The 20776-nt window shown below is 34.9% G+C and overlaps 1 protein-coding gene across 1 annotated transcript; it reads left to right on the top strand.

Moving 5' to 3' along the window:
• The first annotated feature begins 2062 nt into the window (after nucleotides 1-2062).
• LOC147072860 (BTB/POZ domain-containing protein 2-like) lies at nucleotides 2063-13466 on the top strand. The gene is made up of 5 exons (XM_085945854.1): nucleotides 2063-2982; nucleotides 8266-8577; nucleotides 8753-8894; nucleotides 9871-10017; nucleotides 11710-13466. Exons 1-5 carry the CDS (start codon nucleotides 2216-2218, stop codon nucleotides 11866-11868), a joined length of 1527 nt encoding a protein of 508 aa, XP_085801980.1. The 5' UTR covers nucleotides 2063-2215; the 3' UTR covers nucleotides 11869-13466.
• The last annotated feature ends 7310 nt before the right edge of the window (nucleotides 13467-20776 follow it).

Below are 20776 nucleotides of genomic sequence, written 5' to 3'. Positions count from 1 at the left end.
TCAGCGCTAGCGATACGAATATGCAGAGCTTACCGAACGGCTTCGCTTAATTCAACGCAAGCTCTAGCAGGACTTATGCATCTAGATTTACGTTTAAAACAAATCGCTCTCATTTATAGAGCTAAGAAGGGCGAGGAGGGCCTCGCAGGTTTTCTGCCTGACGACAGGCTTTACGAAAAACCGGTGGACTATAGAAGGCTGCCACACCCGGCTAGACTATTTTCTGAAGTGGTTTCTTATCCTGCAACGTTGGAAAGCAACGAATGCAATAACAAGCCGATTTTCACGGATGGGAGCAAAATTGATGGCGGTACTGGTGCAGGGTTTGTGGCATACATTAATGGCAGTGAGATAGCTGCTCGTAAGTACCGCCTTGCCAGCTATTGTACGGTAATGCAGGCCGAACTCTATGCCATCCAATGCGCTCTGGAGTGGGCAGGCTCAGATCCAATCCAGCGAAAGCTCACCGAAAACCATAGTATTTATATTTATTCGGACTCCAAAAGCTCAATCCAAGCAATTGGAGATCCCTTGTCTACTAATCCGATTGTCTTTTCTATTCACAGCGAGTCCGCTCTACTGAGACGGCGCCACCCCGAGGTGCACTTCAAGTGAATAAGGGGACACACCGGGATAGAAGGAAATGAAAGAGTTAACAAATTGGCTCGGCATGGTGCCTCTGAACCCAAGACCGCGATAGCGTATGACAAATTTCCTCTGAGCTACGCGAAAATTACAATTTCAGATATGGTGACAAACGAATGGAACTCACGATACATAAACTCATCGACAGGGGAGTTGACCCGAAAGTTTTTACCTTCAATTTTAGCAGCACGAGACGTCAGGGTGCATAAGGGGCTGTGTTTTGAAATGACTCAGATTCTTACAGGTCACGGAGTCATGCGAGCATACCTGCACCGGTTTAAAATAACATCTGATGGAAAGTGTCCATGCGACGACGGAAGCGACCAGGACGTCTTACATTTACTCCTAGATTGTCAAATCTTTAGCAAGGAGCGGCACAACCTGAACTTTTTATTACAGATGGCAGATGCGGACATTCGAGACCTTCCGGGGACCATGGCAAACGAGGCCGGAAGAGATGCACTTTTTAATTTCTGTATTGATGTAGGTAATAAAAAGAATAAAAATAATAAATGGTGACATGTAAAGATGATTCACGCCTTTCAGATCCAGTGACTGCAATCATATAAGATAGGATAAGTATATACTTAGAATATCAGTCCTATGCGACATTTCTTTTACCACGGGAAAAAACTCGACTACAAATCGCAGTCCTCAGTTCCCAATGAATACGACAAAATATTCATCAGAATCACCTCCGCCTTGCGCTACTAAGAATTTTCCAGGGTTTTTGCAAGGCGGTTTCATAGGCCCTGGCCGAATTCAAATTAGCTTTCCCGATGCGGGTAGAAGAACAGTTTTCAATAAGGCATATTCTCTCAGCCGGCACAATTTTCATTTGACTTGCATCAAGTAGAGTAGTTTGCGTGCCAAAGTCCTTAAGAAACCTCGATAGTAAATGCGAGGAATCCATAAAGGCATCTAGAAAAAAAAATACTGTTTATATAACAATGATTACCGTGTACCTGTGTCTACTGTCAAGATGACGTTATAATAAATCATTGAAATAAAAGACAGAAAAAACACTTCCCACGCGATTTATGACTCATAAACAATAATATATGACAACACGTTTGGCATAGACGTCACAGACAAGGAACGAGTGTCACACAAAATTATCGAGGTGTTCACATTTAAGACTTAAAACTATGACATTGAAGGCTGTCATAGATCGTTTGACATATCTATGACATCGTATTTACACCCTGTGACACAGGACGCCAGCATAAGAAACGGTTTTTTCGGCATATATATGACCGAACGTCATAGAGTCTATTTGAGCCATTGTTGTGAAAACATTGGCAGCACTGCTACGTTTCGTTCACGAATATTATCTATGGTTCGCTCATTCCTCAAATACGTAGTTGGTAACACTGACTGTCAGAATTAGTATACAATAAATTATTAGTCTATGGTCAGAATGTCAAATTTAGATGGCCGTGTTTCGCTTTCGTTTTACAGTATTTGTTTACTAGTGATTAGTGACTGATAGAATTGGAAATATTACTAATTTAGAAGACAATGACAGGAATTGTAATTTAAACTATTTCGTAGCTAGACATACCAAAACATGTCACATTTATCCAGAAACGACGTTCAAAGAACTACAGCCAGAGTAATGAATTTGAGAGTGGTAGACGACCAACCGTCGGTGAGCGATGTTCCTCAAAATATGCAACCCTCGAATCGCCAGGGCCGGCAGGCCGTGGGATCAATCGACAGGGACGCTTCCACTTCAGATAACGGACTGGACCCTCAGGACGATATGTCTCGGGCTGGAAACTCGCAAGGACCTCCCGTATACAACTGGCAAGCCACAAAAACAACAATTAAAGAAAGACTTGCATTTCTCTTCAACAGCGAAATCCTATGTGATATTTATTTTATAGTTGGAAAAGATACCCAGCAGCAGAGGATCCCGGCGCACAAGTTCGTTTTATCCATAGGAAGTGTAGTATTTGATGCGATGTTTAATGGCACATTGGCTACGAAATTCGACGAAATCGAACTGCCGGATGTGGAACCAGCTGCTTTTCTACATCTATTGAAGTTTCTGTATACGGATGAAGTGAAAATCGGACCGGAAACTGTCATGACAACTTTGTATACTGCTAAAAAGTACGCAGTGTCAGCGCTGGAAGAGCATTGTGTGGATTTTTTAAAAACAAATCTTGGGAGTGATAACGCGTTTCTTTTGCTAACACAAGCGAAATTATTTGACGAGCCACAACTGGCAGCTCTTTGCTTAGATATGATTGATAAAAATACAGCTGATGCATTTCATGCCGACGGTTTCACAGATATCGACCAAGACACCTTGACAGCTGTTTTAGAAAGGTATACATTCTTCTTTGATCATGTCTGCCTCTTAGTTGGAGCCAGTGTTTCATAGATTTGCCATATACACTGTAGATAGTATTTAGCGGCCTTCCAGGATGCTGGAATCCGGTTGGATTGAAGAACAGGCAAGTCATATTGATATTGTCTTCAGGCATCCTCGCAGCACATGGCCAAGCCAGGTCCAACGTCACCTCTTCACTCTCTTATCTCCTCATTACTCCTAAAATCATACCATCGCACGCCCAGTATCCGTCAAAAACATCTGTTCTTCAAACACCTTCAAACAAAACACAAATAAAACAAGTATATCTTTAATTGAAATTTATTTGATTCAAGATAATGCGTAAGATTTAAGAATGTAACATTCTTCATACGCCCACGATAGCCGAGCGGGAATGCATCAGGATTATAATATCATGGATTCTGCGTTCGAATCCCGGATCTGGCAAATTTATGTGTTTTTTTTTCAATGTGTGCATGGTCGCATGGCGTGATGCAGAAATATCTGGATTAACTTGGCAATACATACCATCCAGAGTTGCTAATTTTGCTTGACTTAAGCCGCGTTGACACGGTCCAAGTACGATCCAAGTAGACTTGGATAGGAATAATTAGTATGAAGATGTCTAATCCAAGTGACAGCTTCATACTATTTATTCCTACCCAAGTGACAGCTCCATACTATTTATTCCTATCCAAGTTAACTTGGATGAGTAGGACGCGGTCCAAGTAGCTTGGATAGGAATAATTAGTATGAAGATGTCACATACGAGTGCACTTGGATAGGAATAAATAGTATGAAGCTGTCACTTGGATGAGACATCTTCATACTAATTATTCCTATCCAAGTCTACTTGGATCGTACTTGGACCGTGTCAACGCGGCTTTAAGCGTGTCTTGACCCTATTTTGAATTCTGTTGATTTATTACCTGCTATATGACGTATTATTATGTATGGGTACTGTAGGTGAGTCAATCTCAGTTGCCGATATTAACCCCTTAAAGGTAGGCGTGTATCTCAGGACTTTCGCTCCCAAGTATGGTTCTGCATTGCGCTCTTAAATTATGGACCCAAAAGTTGAGCAACAGACTAATATCCATTTCTTCTAAAAAACAAAAATCTGTTAATACAACTGCCACTTTGTAGACTGTAGAGGCCCATATGCTCTTCTTAGGATCAAACATGGTTGAAAGAAAAACATTCATCATTAAAAACACGTAACTTCAAAAAGCTACAGAGATTCCTATCACATTTTTTTTTATACATTTTTCTTGTTCAAGGTTTACTTGACAAACACATAGAAATTCACATTATATAATTTTGTAAAGGAAGTACAGTTCACTCTCAGTAATCCGCCGCTCGATTATCCGACAACTACTATAATCCGCCGTTATTTTTACTAGTTGAAAGCACAAAATCAAGCTCTGTAATTCGCCGGTATTCGATTGTTAAATTCAGTAGTTCGCCGCGTACAAGTATACAACGCAGATGAGACAGGTTTATTTTGGGTACTTCTCCTTCGTAAAACGTACGTTCATCGCGAAGAAAGTAATGTACCAGGGAGGAAAGTGCCCAAGGACCGAATCACAATTATGCCGTGCTCCAATGGAATCGGGACACACAAATTGAAGCTTTTTATCGTAGGGAAAGCCAGGAGTCCTAAGCCATTCAAGAATAAGTATACAAAAGCATTTTAAAATCATCAAAGATGCAGTGGTCAATGGATTTAAGCCACAAAACTCTTTTGACTACATTTTTTGTACATTTCAATATTCAGTGGTCAAGAGATTTAACACACATAACTTCTAAGATACTATTTTTTTTAGTTATTTCTACAAAATAATAAAAATGTCACACCACAAAGTATATTATATGTTCAAAGTTTCACGGTATATCTTTCAAAACAAAAAAGTTCAATAAAAAAATGTTACTTTTATTTGTCACACAAAATCTTTGCATGCCTGTTTTCTCAGCATTATGATTTTGTGGACTGGCTCTCTTGACATCTACGGCGACGATATCTGCCTCACTGAACAACTGGTTGTGTCAAGTGATTTACTGTTTAATATTTAATTAATAAACTTTGTTTATAAATTTGTATACATTAGTAAATACTTAAACCGTAATTTACTAGTACAAATTTCTCAAAAAAAAACTATTTTTACGAAATACCTGTTTTAATTTTTACCATATTTTGTATGTATGCACTATAATCCGCCGCTTTCACTAATAGGTTTTTAATGAGGTGGATTACTGAGAGAGTACTGTATGTCAGACCAATTTATTGAAATAAGACAAAAATATTTTGCAACCCTCTCAATTTTTAAATGTACCTAATTTTGGGTCGTGATAATAACCGGTTAGCCGGTTATATGCCGGGAGATTATAGTATGGCCGTGCACAGAGGGCCACGATTTTCTTAAAAAAAATAAAACTTAATCAACATATTTTTTGGAAATTGATCGTATATCATGTAGACTTACCAAATAAATACACAGTGTGTCATTTGCTCTACCATTTATCCAAAAAAATCAAAACCAATTGGTTCACAAAGTGTCAGGGTTGTCACACAGAAAATTCCCGTCATTGATATGGTTTTTTTCTCACTTGGAGATAATTTTACCATAAAATACCTTTCTATTGCGATACTGTCGATCTCGAAATCACTGTCTTCGGATTCATCAGCAAGCCCAACCCTGTACTTCAAATCTTTGATCAGTTGGGTATTTTCAGACGTATTTGATTCACTTTCCATTTTCAGTCGTAGAAGATCAAAAAGTTGCGATGAAATAAGTCCCAACACTCTAAAATCTTATAAAATAAACAAACGTTGACGTACAATACGGATTTCAATGATAAAAAAAACACAAAATCGTACCTGTAAATTACGAAATAATAATTTGCCAAAAGTCATAAAACTATCATAAACGAAAACAAACTATAAAATCACAATATTCCAGCCGTAAAATAAAATTAGATACGTCAAATACAAATACAGAAACTCACTGATAAGTTGCACGACGGGGAATTTCAATATTATCACAGTGAAAATATACGCCATACATGCATACGTGCGGCATAACCCTGCTTAGCGACACGTTTTGGTAATGCAATGAAGCTCTTTTTAAAACCGATGTAACATTAATTTTAAAACAAAATATGTTTATTATAATATTACACCATGATTCCAAGAGATGTTGCCTTGTATATTATTATATTGATTTATTAAAACCACATACATTATGTAGTATACTGAGTGTAAGTAGAGCTTACATGTGCGCTTATTTTCAATGGCTGGCACTGCGCTCACAGAACTGTAGAGCGTGTTAACACGTGTAAAATTAGTAAATCCCATTTTGTTAAAAAATAGATTTTTCGCAGACGCCAGATAACAGATATGGCACGAAAACATGATGAAGATTCTTTTTAACACTACAACATGCCATGAGGTCTAATGACAGTTGTTAGTAATAGATGTGAAACAATCACAAACTCCCAGACTTTGAGAGAATCACATAAATATAATGGACCACGTGGGCCAAGATCGAAAACACTGTTCAATCTCTTTGGATTTACTTTATCTTTAATCAAATGATTCATTCATTCATTAGACAGGGTGGAAGGTTTGTAACAACAGATTTTTGTTTTTACGAGAAATAGATGTTAACCACTTGCTCAACTTCTTTCTTTCTTTCGACCATGTCTGATCCTAATAGGATCATATGGGCCTCCACAGAGTGGAGGTTTGTATTGACAGATTTTTGTTTTTACGAGAAATGGATGTCAGCCACTTGCTCAACCTATTAGGTCCATACTCTGACTCATACACAAATTGAAAAACAATATGTGTACTAGCCAGACCCAGGATTCGAACCTGGGACCCTCGACTCTATAGGCCGGCATTTAAGCCACTCGGCCATCGCTTGCTCAACTACTAGTTCCATACTCTTAACTCCAAACACAAATTGTTTCCAGACCCAAGTTTCGAACCTGGGACCCACGGCATTATAAGCGATGAGTAAGCCGTAATTAAATAATGGTGATTAAATCATTATTCAATAATATGGTCAATATCTGCAGAAAATTATTTGTATATTGACACTGGACTAAAGCCAAAATTAGTTGTTTTCTTGCATTTTTTGTTAATCTCTTTGTATTTATGTGCTGAAAGAAAAAATAGTTGTACACTCATTTTAAATACAGATAGATAAAAATAGATTTTTGTTGATTGAAGTACAACACAGTGATGCCAACCGTACTATAATTATATAGTACAATACTATAATTTTAATTCTGCGAAAAATGTTCCTGTACTATATATTTTTCAGAAATACTATAATTTTTACACCTTTGTACTATAATCAGCATAGAAAAAGATGGCAACACTGGTACAACATAATAATATGTACCACATTCTCATTCTTCAAATGACACTGACGGTATTACAAAAATAGAATTTAAATGAAAAATAGAATGACAGTATGTTTTGATAAGATAGACGATGATAGTAATGTTTTTTTAAAAATTCAGCATTGTCATAATATTTGCTTGAGATCTCTTTATAAATGTTTTAAAGTTATATTTACATGATGAATGTAATGTAAATACCACAGAATTTACTGGTCGAATAGCTTTTCATCATAATATAGAAGCGTACTTAATAATTTCTTTGCCAGACCCCAAATAAAAAACGGCAAATTATGCAGTTACATTATGAAGCTGGTATTACCTGGGAAGACGCAAGAAGATTTTCGGGCAACGGAAATACTTGGATCCACCGCGTGGTGTCTATAATATGTTTCAACGGTAGTGAACTCCATAAAAATGTTTTCTATTATTATGTTATTTAAATTAGAAAAAATAAATAGACAAGTATTATATAATACACCAGCTGTTGACAGATTAATAATAATCATCAGTCATGGTCAATCCACTGCCGAAGACCTCCTCTAACTCCTTACTTTTCAGTCCCTAGTACTTCACTGCTACGTACTTGCGCTGATATTGATAAGTTTCTCGATCCTGTGGGCTTTAGAGTGGACGTGTGGTCGTTTTGTACCCCACGAATACGACTGAACTTGACTGAGGGTTATTTATTTAATGAGTGTCATATTCAACCCAGTGTCATTCAACAGTTCGGTGCCCTCTATCACATCACATATTCTCGGGTGCCTCATTACCTATTTGTTTTTTTTTTTATCTTTCCTTGTTATATCTGACACGTACCTTGACAGCGTAGTATGTGGATGAAAATATATATATATATATTTTTGTTTTAGGGATACCCTCCGAATAAGGGAAGCGAAAATTTTCTCAGCAGTGCTTCGCTGGTCGGAGGCGGAGTGCAACAGACGCCAACTGCCGCTCTCTCCGACCAATCAACGTTCTGTGATCGGACGCGCCTTCGCCAACATCCGATTCCCTCTAATGTCGGTGGAGGAGTTTGCCATGGGGCCCGCTCAAAGCGGCCTCCTGTCCGACAGAGAGAGTGTCCAGTTATTTCTCTACTACATCGTCAACCCCAAGCCGAACGTCGACTTCTTAGATTTGCCGAGGTGCTGTATGACAGGGAAAGAGCAAACGGTCCATAGGTTGGTAATTATTTATATTGTTTATAACCTTTTACTTAAATCATTGTTCATTCATAAATGTCAGTTATATCCGGAAGCTACAGGAGTTTGTGTGTAGAATTTTGAATAGCATATTCTAGAAAGGTATCTCTTGAAACTTTTGATTTTAATTTACAACTTTAAATAATGTTTTCAGGTTCCTTCACACAGAGTCGCGATGGGGATACAGCGGAACGTCAGATAGAATACTTTTTTCTGTGGATCAGAGGATCTTTGTTGTGGGTTTCGGTTTATACGGCTCATTCTTCGGCTCTTCAGAATATGAAGTACAAGTTCAAGTAAGTAAAATATGTCACTAGTTTATCTTATCTACAATAGAATTAGTACAAGCGTTAGAGCTCACTTGACAGACTGGCATTTAGATAACCCGATTAAATAATTTTACATCTGTTAACAAACATGATAAAACCTGTTGGTGATTTGCTAAAGCATCAGACTGTGTGGAAAAGATTCCGTGCACGAAACCTAGGTTATTCAGAATATATCAACGTTACAATTTTAATTTATTGTAGTCAGGTATACATAATATATTTGTCTGGGTCCAGTGCATGAATGCCTGTTCTTTTCCCTTGATTGAATAACTAACAATGAATCCTTGTAAAGAAATATATGCGATTAAAAAATCATCTCCATATAATAAGAGTGACTTCATTCATGAACCTTAGCTGGAATGGACGTAGAGAAAACATTATCTCTGTCATGGTATGGTTCCCAATTCTGATGTTTTGGAAAATTTTAATTTGTATGAAGCCGTCAATTACATGTGTGGTCTCGACTATCAACTCATCTGGATAAAAACTGGTTTCTCGCATCAGGCACCAATAGCGAGGGATGCACGGCTGGTCAATTTCACACATTTTTAGTAGTGATGCGCTGTGTATTTTGTTTACATACATACATCAACATGTTCAATCCTAAAAGGATTACATAAATATAGGCCTCCACAGACTGATGGTTAAATTAACAGATTTTTATTTTTATGAATGTTATCCACTTGCCTTAACGCATTTCCTCTTTAAAATGTATATTTCTTACACTTAGACAGTCAATTATTTAATTCTTTCATTGAATGCTTTGCTCGCAGCTATAACCACTGGTGGTCATGCTCACCTACAAGTCACACCCACAAATGGTTTCGCACGCATCGGTTAGCTATACTAATACAATGTATGTTTGAAGAACGTGGTGGAAACATAGCTATAAAGATCGGACATTTCAAAATAAAATGATTTGATGATGTTTATGTAATTCCAGATCATTCTGTCTGCGTCGAGAGAAATCTGCGGCTCCAATAACACAACGTTCAGCTGCGATGGAACTGACGACACATTCCGAGCGATGTTTAAGGATCCTGTTGAAATATTACCCAACACTTCCTACATTGCTAGTGCTACTCTAAAGGTAAACTTGTTAAACGTATAACCCAAAAGATATTGAAGAAAAACTTTTACGCAGGTGAGGTTTTTACAAATGAAAGTGAAACTGAAGAAGAAGTTACTAATGCTAATTATTAAATCAGTTTAAAGTTATTTCGAATCGCAAGTTTATTTGTAGCAAGCTTCACACTTGTACTTTGAGATTTTTCCAGGCCCGTATTGAGATTGTTCATTCTTTGTATGTTGAGGTAAATATTGTTTTTTCAGATAACTGATTTTGAATATCTAAATTATATTGAAGGCAAGATTTAAGAAACTGACATTCTTTTAATTGAAAAACTGAAATTTTGGTAAATCCTGACGCCATCTATAAATCATGCTAGTAATGTCATTACACTTTGATTTAGCACACATAATTTGGAACACCTCTATTTGGAAAAATATTTTTACCGCACGGGGCTTGTACCTGTATCCATTGGATTCTCTCCAATGTGCTTACCAATTAATGGAGACTCAAGTCCCGCTTGGTGCAAATATTTTACTACGTTTTTGCGGTGTTCTAAATTATGTATGTTAATTAACAAAAGCCTACATTCTCAAATCTTGTGTATTATTCATTGAATAAAAAATAGTTTAATTAAAAGCCTTGATTAAAACTACAAAACGGATTTTATTCAAATCACATCAGTGCTTCAGTGAGGATTGTCAAAAAAGTCACTGGTTAATTTCATCGGAATTAGATAGGACACACATAGCTTAGTTGGTTAACGCACATGGGCGCTAAACCCAAAGGAGACGGGTTCGAATTCTGCTGGGTGTCTTATTTTTTCAAAAAGATTTTTTCCAGTAGTAATATATTTATAAGAAGCTAACGCCCGCTTGCGAATCACGCCTCCGCAGATGGCCGGACATTATGAATTCATCACTTTGATTGTAAACATCTCTCTCAATAATTATCCTAAAGATGACGAAAAATCAAAAAACTGTCCAACGCAATCGAATTGTTGCGTGTTGCTTATAGTGTAAAGACGTTGGTCACGACGGTCGGTGTGGATCGTTGGATCTGGTTGGATCTGCGCATCCGCCAGTGTAATTAAGCCGTTACATTCTTAAATCTTGTGAATTCAGTTGATTATTATTGTTATGTATACATAACTCCCCTCTATAATATCTCTCCAATGACAATAAATTGTCTTTTGTTTAATTTATCGACACCCTAAGTTACTAATTATATACCTATTGTTAATAATATTCGATTGGTGTGATTTCGACTATTTCAAGGTACCTACTCAATATTATAATATTAATGATCAACCCTATCTAGCTCTGTTACTACACCCATATAAACCCTTGTACATGAACTAAGCGTCACCAATATTACTTACTTACTATTTCATATTTATAATAGGTACTGTAAATGATTTTAATATCATTCAACTCAGACCATTCAACTTGTTCAAACTAATAGCACTAAGTTTCACTGCGGATCAAACTCTCTTGAGTTTTTTCCTTTTTATTTACACCATGTAACTATACTTTGAGACTATGACGAATAAACATCACTGAAGAATAACATCGACTGAGGTCTTATTACTGATATACACCTTCCACTGGACCACGTGAAGAATGGGGGCCCATTGTTAACGTTACAATGTAACATTATGTAACGCATTTGGTTGAGAGCACATGTTTTCATTGTTGTATTTTCTTCTTGCAGGGTTCCGATTCGTTTTATGGCACCAAAGGCGTGAGGAAAGTCGCGGTGGAGTGCCCGAACGGTGACAAAGTCGTATTTCAATTTTCATACGTAGCCGGTAACAACAATGGAACATCGGCAGAAGACGGCCAAATACCTGTCATAATATTTTACACATAAATTCCTCCTTCTCTTCACCACTATAGTATTAGTATTTCTATGGCAATGAGAGATTTGGTAATTTCTTTTTTTTGTCATGTCGGAAGTATATCGTTACATTGATGGGCTTTTCAAATGTATTGGTTATTAGCCGTTGACGCAGGAGTGGATTTAACCATTCAGGGATTCTACTCGCAGTACCAATAGGGACTCCTCATAGAAGAAAAAAAATACATTTAACAATTTTAACTACCTGCTGAAAATGGCGTGACACACTGTATTTGATAATAATTATTGATTTCTTAAATAAATGCAAGCACCATGTACTCATCAGTGGCAAAGAGTGGAGGTAGGCTGTGGAGATGCGACATAAATAGTGCAAATTAAACAAAAATTTGCAAAATTTTGTCAGTCGTACTTATTTGTTTTCATTAAATTATAAATACAAATGGTATTACATATATAGTTCGTTTATAAAATTCAATGAAACTCTAAAAATTATTCTTCCATCAATAAAATATGTAAAATTATGCCATCGAATCATACATAATGATGATTACGCAGAGTGCCTAATCGAATTTTGAAAATCATCTGCAGTTTGTATTCTTAGTTCAATGAAAACAAATAAGTTAGACTGACAAAGTGTGTATTATTTTTGTCGGAGCTTCAAAACCTACCTTTACTATTATGGTTTGAAAGTCTAGGCAATGTTTAATTGAATGTTAAAAACTAACCAATTCCATCTGCAATTTGTATCCTTAGTTCAATCAAACAAATAAGTGTGACTGACAAAGTTTAATTTGCACTATTTATATCAGATCTCCACAGCCTACATCCACCCTTCACCAGTGGCACTTATTAATTTTCAATTGCCCCCATTTATCTTCATATGAAATTGGATTTCACATGTAATACCACAAGTGAGACTTCATTTCAAAGTCAGTAATTTCCATATTCCATCATTTTGAGAATCAGAATCAAGAAAAATATCAAAAAAGGTAAAAATGGAGGTTACCGACTTTGAAACCAACAGCTTCAACTGTATAATAGATCAAAACCCCAGATAGAGGGTCTTGTCACATATTGTGTTAATCGTTTCCACAAATAGTTTCGAAGTCTTGAATATTTTTTACGTTGTGTTTGAATTTACTTTGAATTGTAATCGAAATTATCTATAAACTTGAGTGATTATCTTTTGATTTTGGAAATGTATTCACTCATAAATAATAGTAATAAATAGTTTCTTATTTTTGACATCTTTTAATTGGGTAGCTATTTCTGTACGCACCCAGACTCTCACCCCCTGCGTCGATGCAATACTAAATATTATATTTTAAGAAATGGAGAGAGACTGAGAGAAAGTTTTACAGTTATATTTTTTGTTTTGAAGTATGTGAATTATGTCCAGATGGCATAATTTAAATATTTAAATACAATTCTATGCTAGTTAAGAGAAATAAGTATTATATATTCAAAAAAAAATAGTATTACACTCAATGGAAAAAATCAGAGTACTTAAATTAATAAGATAGTAAATTGTTTCAATATTATTAATATCCTTCTCATTCGTCATATACTTAAAAGAAAAGACGGATGATACCAGTATGTCGCTTTTTGTGAAGAAAAAAACTGTCATTAGTTATACCAAAACTCTCATTTGCAAACTGCAATTTATATAAATGTTCTATTATATTATATATTACGTATAAAAGAATAACAAAGACGGGGAGTCTAGCATAGTGATCTGTATTAAAATCTAGTATTGTTTGTGTGTATATTTTTTATGTATATGACGTGTATTGTGTCATTGTAGACATGGCTTGATATTATTTTCTATTGTGCAGTCCCATTTCTATAACAAATCAGTATTAGTATTTAGGTGTGCTACACAATTCACTTCAAATTAATTGTCTATGAAACAAACATCTTCCTGCCTTGCACGCATTTAATTTTATGTAAAGCAATATTATATAATATGTTTCCTTTTTCAAAATTTATTCCAACACATGATAATTATTATTGTTCTTTTGATGTCTATCATGTATATTGAAATATTCATAATATAAATAGTCTATAGCTTCAATGAAAAAGAAGGATGCCATAATTTTTTTGTTAGAAATTGGAATCTATATGTATACATAATATTATTATGCACACCACATTTTGTTTCAATAGCCTTAAAAAAACAATGATATGGCATTTGTTTTGTAGCACCTATCAATTCTTGCATTCCTATTATGTGTACAGACCTACAAACTTATCTAAAGAATGGATGGGGGAGCCACTATCGAAAACTACCCAATCAAGACTCGCACCTGAACAGAATCTGACATTCGAATGACGTTTTCAAAATGGCGTTCATACGGTAGTTTGTAGTTCCATTTTTGACCATTCTTTAGATAAGTTTGTAGAACTGTATATTGTGCATAAGAGAATTACATACTTTCAAAATTAATGTTGCAAGTGTAATTGAATCATAGTTAATTTTCCCTCAATCAATCTGCCATAAATCTGAAGCTGTTTGAAATATAAATAATTCTAATTTTGATTTTTCGGATTTTCAGAAAAATAATAATTCAGTTAAAACGGCACTTGTTAAATAACCCGGCACATTTTAGCTACTGTAAACTATATATCAATTAAAATGGCTGAAATAAGAAAGCCGAATATATTTACTTCATACAATTGCATGTATGTAAAGACACGACAAATATTTTACTACCGTGATATTTTCAAAAGAAGAGAATCATTTGAAGGTTTTTCATAATTGTATACAGTGAACAGGATACCATCTCATAATAGCGGACAATGACAATAATGTCAGTTCATACAACTTCTTTGTGTACTATCCCTACTGGCCACCATTAGAGGAATTTGTTATTATGTCTTTGTAAATATGCTCACGATGGCGTGTTTGATACCTGCATAATATTATTATTTACAACATTATTTTTTTAACATCTATCGTGTGAAAACCGCGGGTCAAAATAAACAAGACACAAAACGTGCACATCATAATATGTTGTTTTGCAGTGTACCTGCCTATTTAATATGTATTATCTATGTTCTATGTTCGTTTTTTTTTTAAATGTTTTTTATATATTATACATAAATGTGGATTTCAAATATGTATTACAAAGTTACATATATTTATCAATCATTTATCGTATATAAAAAATACATCTCACCCAAATGTGTTGAAACCTACTTCTATAGAGATAGAGCCTAAATGTATGAATTTGAAGCAAAAAAAGGACCACTGGTCCAAAAATGAAATTAGCTACATGTGACTTCGCATTGCAAGTTCATTTGCAGAAAACTTCGCACTACTGCTTTGACATTTATTTGTTAATTTGCAGGATGTATAAAATGACAATCCGCCACGATGAGTGTATAAGCAATTAATAATACTACGCTTCGGCATTATTATTTACTTAGTTGAAAAATCATGTCAAATTTGTGTAAAACCGTTTATATACCGCACTTGTGTAAATAATCACAATGAATATTAAAAAAATGGCTGCCATTAGGTATGTAAGAAAATCGGAATGGTAACTGAACGTTCTTAATGTTTGACAAGTTTACAAACTTAACCAAACTCCATGCGCTTGCCAAACAATTTCAAATGTCATAACAGAAAATAAGACTCCCATTATTATAGTCCAAATTTTTTGATCCCACCATTAATTATTAGTCATTCACTCCGTCATTATCAATTTGTTTTATTAGACATTTAAATTTATTTGTGTACATTATATTTTCTTATATATAAAGATTGATGTGATAAAAATACTACGTAACCATTGTAAATATTTATCTTGATAATTTTAAAATAATTATTGTACCTACTATCTTGTTATAAAAGAGGGTGCTTTTTACTTTAGTGACATAATAACATAATATTTTACCGAAAATGGTGATACATTATTTTAAAAGCTTTATGAGAGTTATGTAACCTGCTTTACTTATGTGGTAAAACAAAGTTATTGAACTTACATATTGAGGGATTGTGGTAAGATTACTAATTAATTTTACATTAAAACAACAGTTGAAAATAATTAATTTTTCAATAAAACATTAATGGCGGTAAGAGAAATCAAATGAGCTGCTTAGTCGCCACACCTGCTCTGGGCAATTTTTCAATAAAATTAGTTTTGAATGTATATATACTATGTCAATAGGTCTACCAACCTATCGAGGTGCGAATTTTAAATTCCGCAGTGTTTCGTCAAAAAAATCAAAATGAATATTGACTTGAGTCACCGAACCTGCTCTAGGATATATAACTGGTTACTAAATTCGCTCTACATAGCCGACCAATCAGACATCGCGATTCAAATCATAATTTTTAGTATACGTTTAAATCGCTATGCAAACATCGCTACTACTAGCCTCAACATTATCGTAAATGCACAAAACAATTTTGATTGTGATTTACTCGAAACTCACAAAAATCTCCAGAGTGGGTTTAGCGACTAAGCAACTCAAATAGTCTTTGTAGATTGGATTTGTTTTTTTTTTTCTAAATATAATATATCTTTCCTGATGTGAAATCCGCAACCGAACCAATCATAGAATGGCTGTGTACCTACCACAAAAATTTATCGAACAAAAATCACAAAACCTGAATACTTTCCGAAAATCATCTCCGAAAGATAAATATTCCTCACAATACTTCAGTTGAGACAGACTGTTTTTGCAATGATAAATTTAATGTGTGTTTACGGTGCACATTCATATGCAATTTTACCGAGGGTACAATCAATATTAGAGCCGAGCCACACCGGGCGACTCTGGTCTCGAGACCAGTCGCGCGACTGGTCTTCCTGGGCGATTTACTCGGGCGACTTGCAGGCGACCAGAGAGGCAGCCAATAAATAATAATAATAATGAATGTACGTACCTACGCAAGTATGCAAAAAATACGTTATCTCCACGCGTGGCAACCGGGAGGCAGCCAATAATCCGCTCAGTGCTCACTTTTAAGATGGACGTCGAAGATGTTGCACTCGTGCTGTATTTGCGGCATAAAAGATTCTTGGAAAAGAAGAAGAAAAAAAGGATATGGACTCCTTTCGTCGCAGCTCGCTTTCTGTCTGGAGTGTTTATCACGTTGTATGATGATTTAAGAAAATTCCCTGGCAAATTTTTCAACTACGTTAGAATGTCGATATCATCATTTAATTAATTATTGACTGTGCAAGAATGACCTAACCAAACAAGATACTATCCTACGGAAGTCTATACGTCCCGTTTGTATCTCTATAATGAACATATCCGTACATCGCTACCGGTCGCCCGACCAGAGAGACTGCGAGACCAGACCGAGCGCAAGAACGTGATTTTACTGATCGCCCGACTTTATTACTTGCGCGACTACTGGGCGACCAGGTGTGGCATGCTCCATATAACTGCATGCATCGGTCTGGTCTCGGCGACCAGAGTCGCCCGGTGTGGCTCGGCACTTAGTGTAGGATCAATGATTAACAATTTAATCAAGATCCAGGTCCAAAGACTTAACACAAATTGTAATTTATTATAACTGTTGTCTATCACAAACGATTTCAGAATCTTCGAGCCATGCACATGGACAGCCCTTACACTGAACCCATTGAGCGAACTGAGTGTTATTACATATTAATGAGATCACAAATATTGTATGTCCAGTTTTTATCAAGAATGCATGTAGGCGTTCTATGTGCATCCATGGCCAAACAGAGTAATATTGTTTTATTTAAATACTTCCTAATGTTTCTTGTGAATTATCTTAAAAATTATTTATTAGACTATTAGCAAGTGCAAGTACATTATAACTAAAATTTGGAGTGATCCTGACACCGGTTAGTAATTAAGGTAGGTAATTGTTACCTTGACTTTAAACACAAAACCCGATTACTACAAATCAATGCAAATTGTTAAGCGCTTCAAAATGTACACACTACTTGTTAATTTCATCATAATTAGATAGGACGCACGTGGCTTAATTGGTAAATCACATTGGTACAAATCCAGTGAATACGCGTTCAAGTTCCGTTGGATGGCGTACTTTTTTCAAAGATTTTTTCCTAGTAGTTTTCAATTTATGATGGCATGTTGAAATACATATTATCTCTATTTCGTCTTGAATTTTCAATCGATACTAATCTTTCAAATTCAATTTTCTCATAATACACAAAACTGGACATGGAATAGCTGTGCAGTAATCTTTGATATACAATATGAAAACCATTTCTACTTTATTACATGACCCGGGGGTTACGGTAAAATTATTGCGAAAGACCTTTTAAGGCATATTTAGTAATAGTAGAGGCACATTACACCCTATTAGTGTATTAATATGAACTGTATTAAAATTATGATTTATAACTTAAATTTTGTCGAATCGAATTATAAATATTTATTTTTCTTATTTTACCACAATGGTATTATTTTACAAATTGTTTTATTTATGTTTAAAAAATATGTATTATGGTATAATATACATAAAATATATAATATTATATTAAAGTATTTTTTCTTCTGTTTGTATTTGAGGGTTGTAAAAATATGATAAAAAAAGTATTAATGACATGATGATTAAAATTGTTTTGTCATTCAAAAATCACTGCCCTCTCGATGACAGCATTATCTTTCTTTCTATATGGTTCTTCTAATTATCATTTATTGAAATTAGAAAGTAGTTTTAAGTACAAAATCTCTTGCAAAACTGTCAAAATACTATGATATCTGATTTAGGCTCTCTGTTTGAATTTGTCTAAAATCTTTTGAACCCATAGTGTTATTTATTTTTTTATTTTAACTAAAAATAGTACAGTATACTCTCGATTATCTGTATGATTAATGATGGGGATAAATGGCACGGATAAACCGAGCTATTAACAGTTATTTTACTTAAAAACACATTTCTAATGCAGTCAATTATCTTACACGTTTAATACGAATTATTTATTAAGAAAATCTGTGATTTTTGTTTGTTTTTGGGAAACTTAACAATTTTAGGTTATCAGTATGAAATCTTGTTCATTTCATGCACGGATAATCTACGAATCGGATAATCTGCACTTGGATAATCGAGAGATTATTGCATATTTTATAAAAATACTTTTAAGATAAGCTTAAGGCTATCTTGAGAACTATTCAATGTGACATTAGTATTTGCAAGTTTTTTGTGTTTCACCTTGTACAAGAGTACAATGTATTATTTGTGATCTTTGAATATTCGGAAGAACATTATTTATGTTACTTATTTGCTTTTGAGCAAAATAAGATATAATTAATCATAATAAATATTACCTTGTATTATAAACCTTGTGAATTCCCTTTTCTTTTTCTTTTTTTAAATAAAATGTATATTTTTAAAAAGTCTTTCAATCAATTTTTCACTTTTTAGTTCGGTAATTGCATAATAGTATTTATGCTATATTCCTCTTACTTATTTTAAAAACTAACCAGCACCATCTGCAAATTCTATCCTTAGTTCAATGAAAACGAATAAGTATGATTGACAAAGTTTAGTGTGCACTATTTATGTCGAATCTTAACAGCCTACCTCCACCCCTTGCCAGTGGTATGCGCACACAAAGATCATTCAATTATGAAGGCAATAATTGAAAACATTTCTTTAATAATAAAATGAACAGAGATTCTCTAGTATTTATTAAAATTAAATTTAATTACAATCAATACATTTCATAATAATATGTAGATTAAAAATATCAATTCATTCAGCCCCCATAGCGTCAGCCCACTGAGTATGTCTGAGTGCCAATTTTTTTACGGATGGTTTCACTTTTGCTATCGTTTCTTCAAATTGCGATTGATTAATTATATTTTGACATTTATCTGGAGGTCCTAGATTAAAAAAATATATGTGGTTAGAGTCCGTATTCTTTATGCTGGCGTTCACGTCACGTTGCTCGCGGACGGAAAGCATTGTGTCATCGCGTTCGGCTGTTGCAAGTTTTCAATGGGAGGGAATGCAGTGTTAAGATGCTGAAGTGGGGAGGAAATCGCACGCCAGCATAAAGAATACGGACTAGTATTAATAAATCAATTTTAATTTCTATTATTAAAATATGTATAATACACAAGCTCAAGGGTGTAGAGAAGTTGGACATCTGAGCTTTGATAGGCTGATTGGACGAGTGCTGATAGGTGCATCGGTATTCAGGATTGACACTTGGCCACAGAGCGCTTGGAATATACTATTTGAGGAGGCCGGAATCCGCACTGTGTTGTGGAAAGGTTTAGTCAGTTATAAAGTCAATTTGTTTTTTACTTCTGCAAAAATAAAAAAAATTAGGCTTGCCCATTACGGACTGCGTTTTGTGAATATAACTGATGATTCCAAACAGCATTGCTATGGTCAAGTAAATGCCTCCTGTGTCCTCAGAGAAAATCGTATGACAAGTACATTGACTGCAAAGTGTGGTCCTTATCAGTCCAAAATACAAAAAAGCTAAAGACAACTTAAAAAAAACTGTCTTTTTTTATTTAACAAACAATTCACAAGATTTAAAGTTGTAAATTTTGAAAAGTATGTTAAGACTAAAATTTGGAGAATCAAAAAAATATACATTGAATATTAAATATACCTGATTCAAACAACAAAAGCCAGCCGCCAATATTAACGAAATTTGAAGAACGCTTCAGTTGCATGACTTATTGTAAATTTCTTCATTATTAGGTAAGGTCTAATCGACTAAATTGGTAAAGCACATTGGGTGGAATCTGGTGGATGCGGGTTCTAGTCCTGCCTGGCACCCATATTTTTTTCCAAGACTTTTTCTAATAGCTCAAAAAGATGTGTACCTACCAGTGGCGAAGGGTGGGGGTAGGCTGTTAAGATCCGCCATAAATAGTGCACAATAAACTTTGTCAGCCGCGTATTTGTTTTCATTGAAATAAGACTACAATTTACAGATTCTGT

The sequence above is a fragment of the Rhyacophila brunnea genome, unplaced genomic scaffold (genome assembly GCF_057557595.1).
Source record: "Rhyacophila brunnea isolate RB1 unplaced genomic scaffold, BYU_Rbru_1.0 scaffold_19, whole genome shotgun sequence".
Lineage (NCBI taxonomy): Eukaryota > Metazoa > Arthropoda > Insecta > Trichoptera > Rhyacophilidae > Rhyacophila > Rhyacophila brunnea.
The sequence above is the reverse complement of the archived record's forward strand: the minus strand, read 5'-3'. Positions and strand labels throughout refer to the sequence as shown.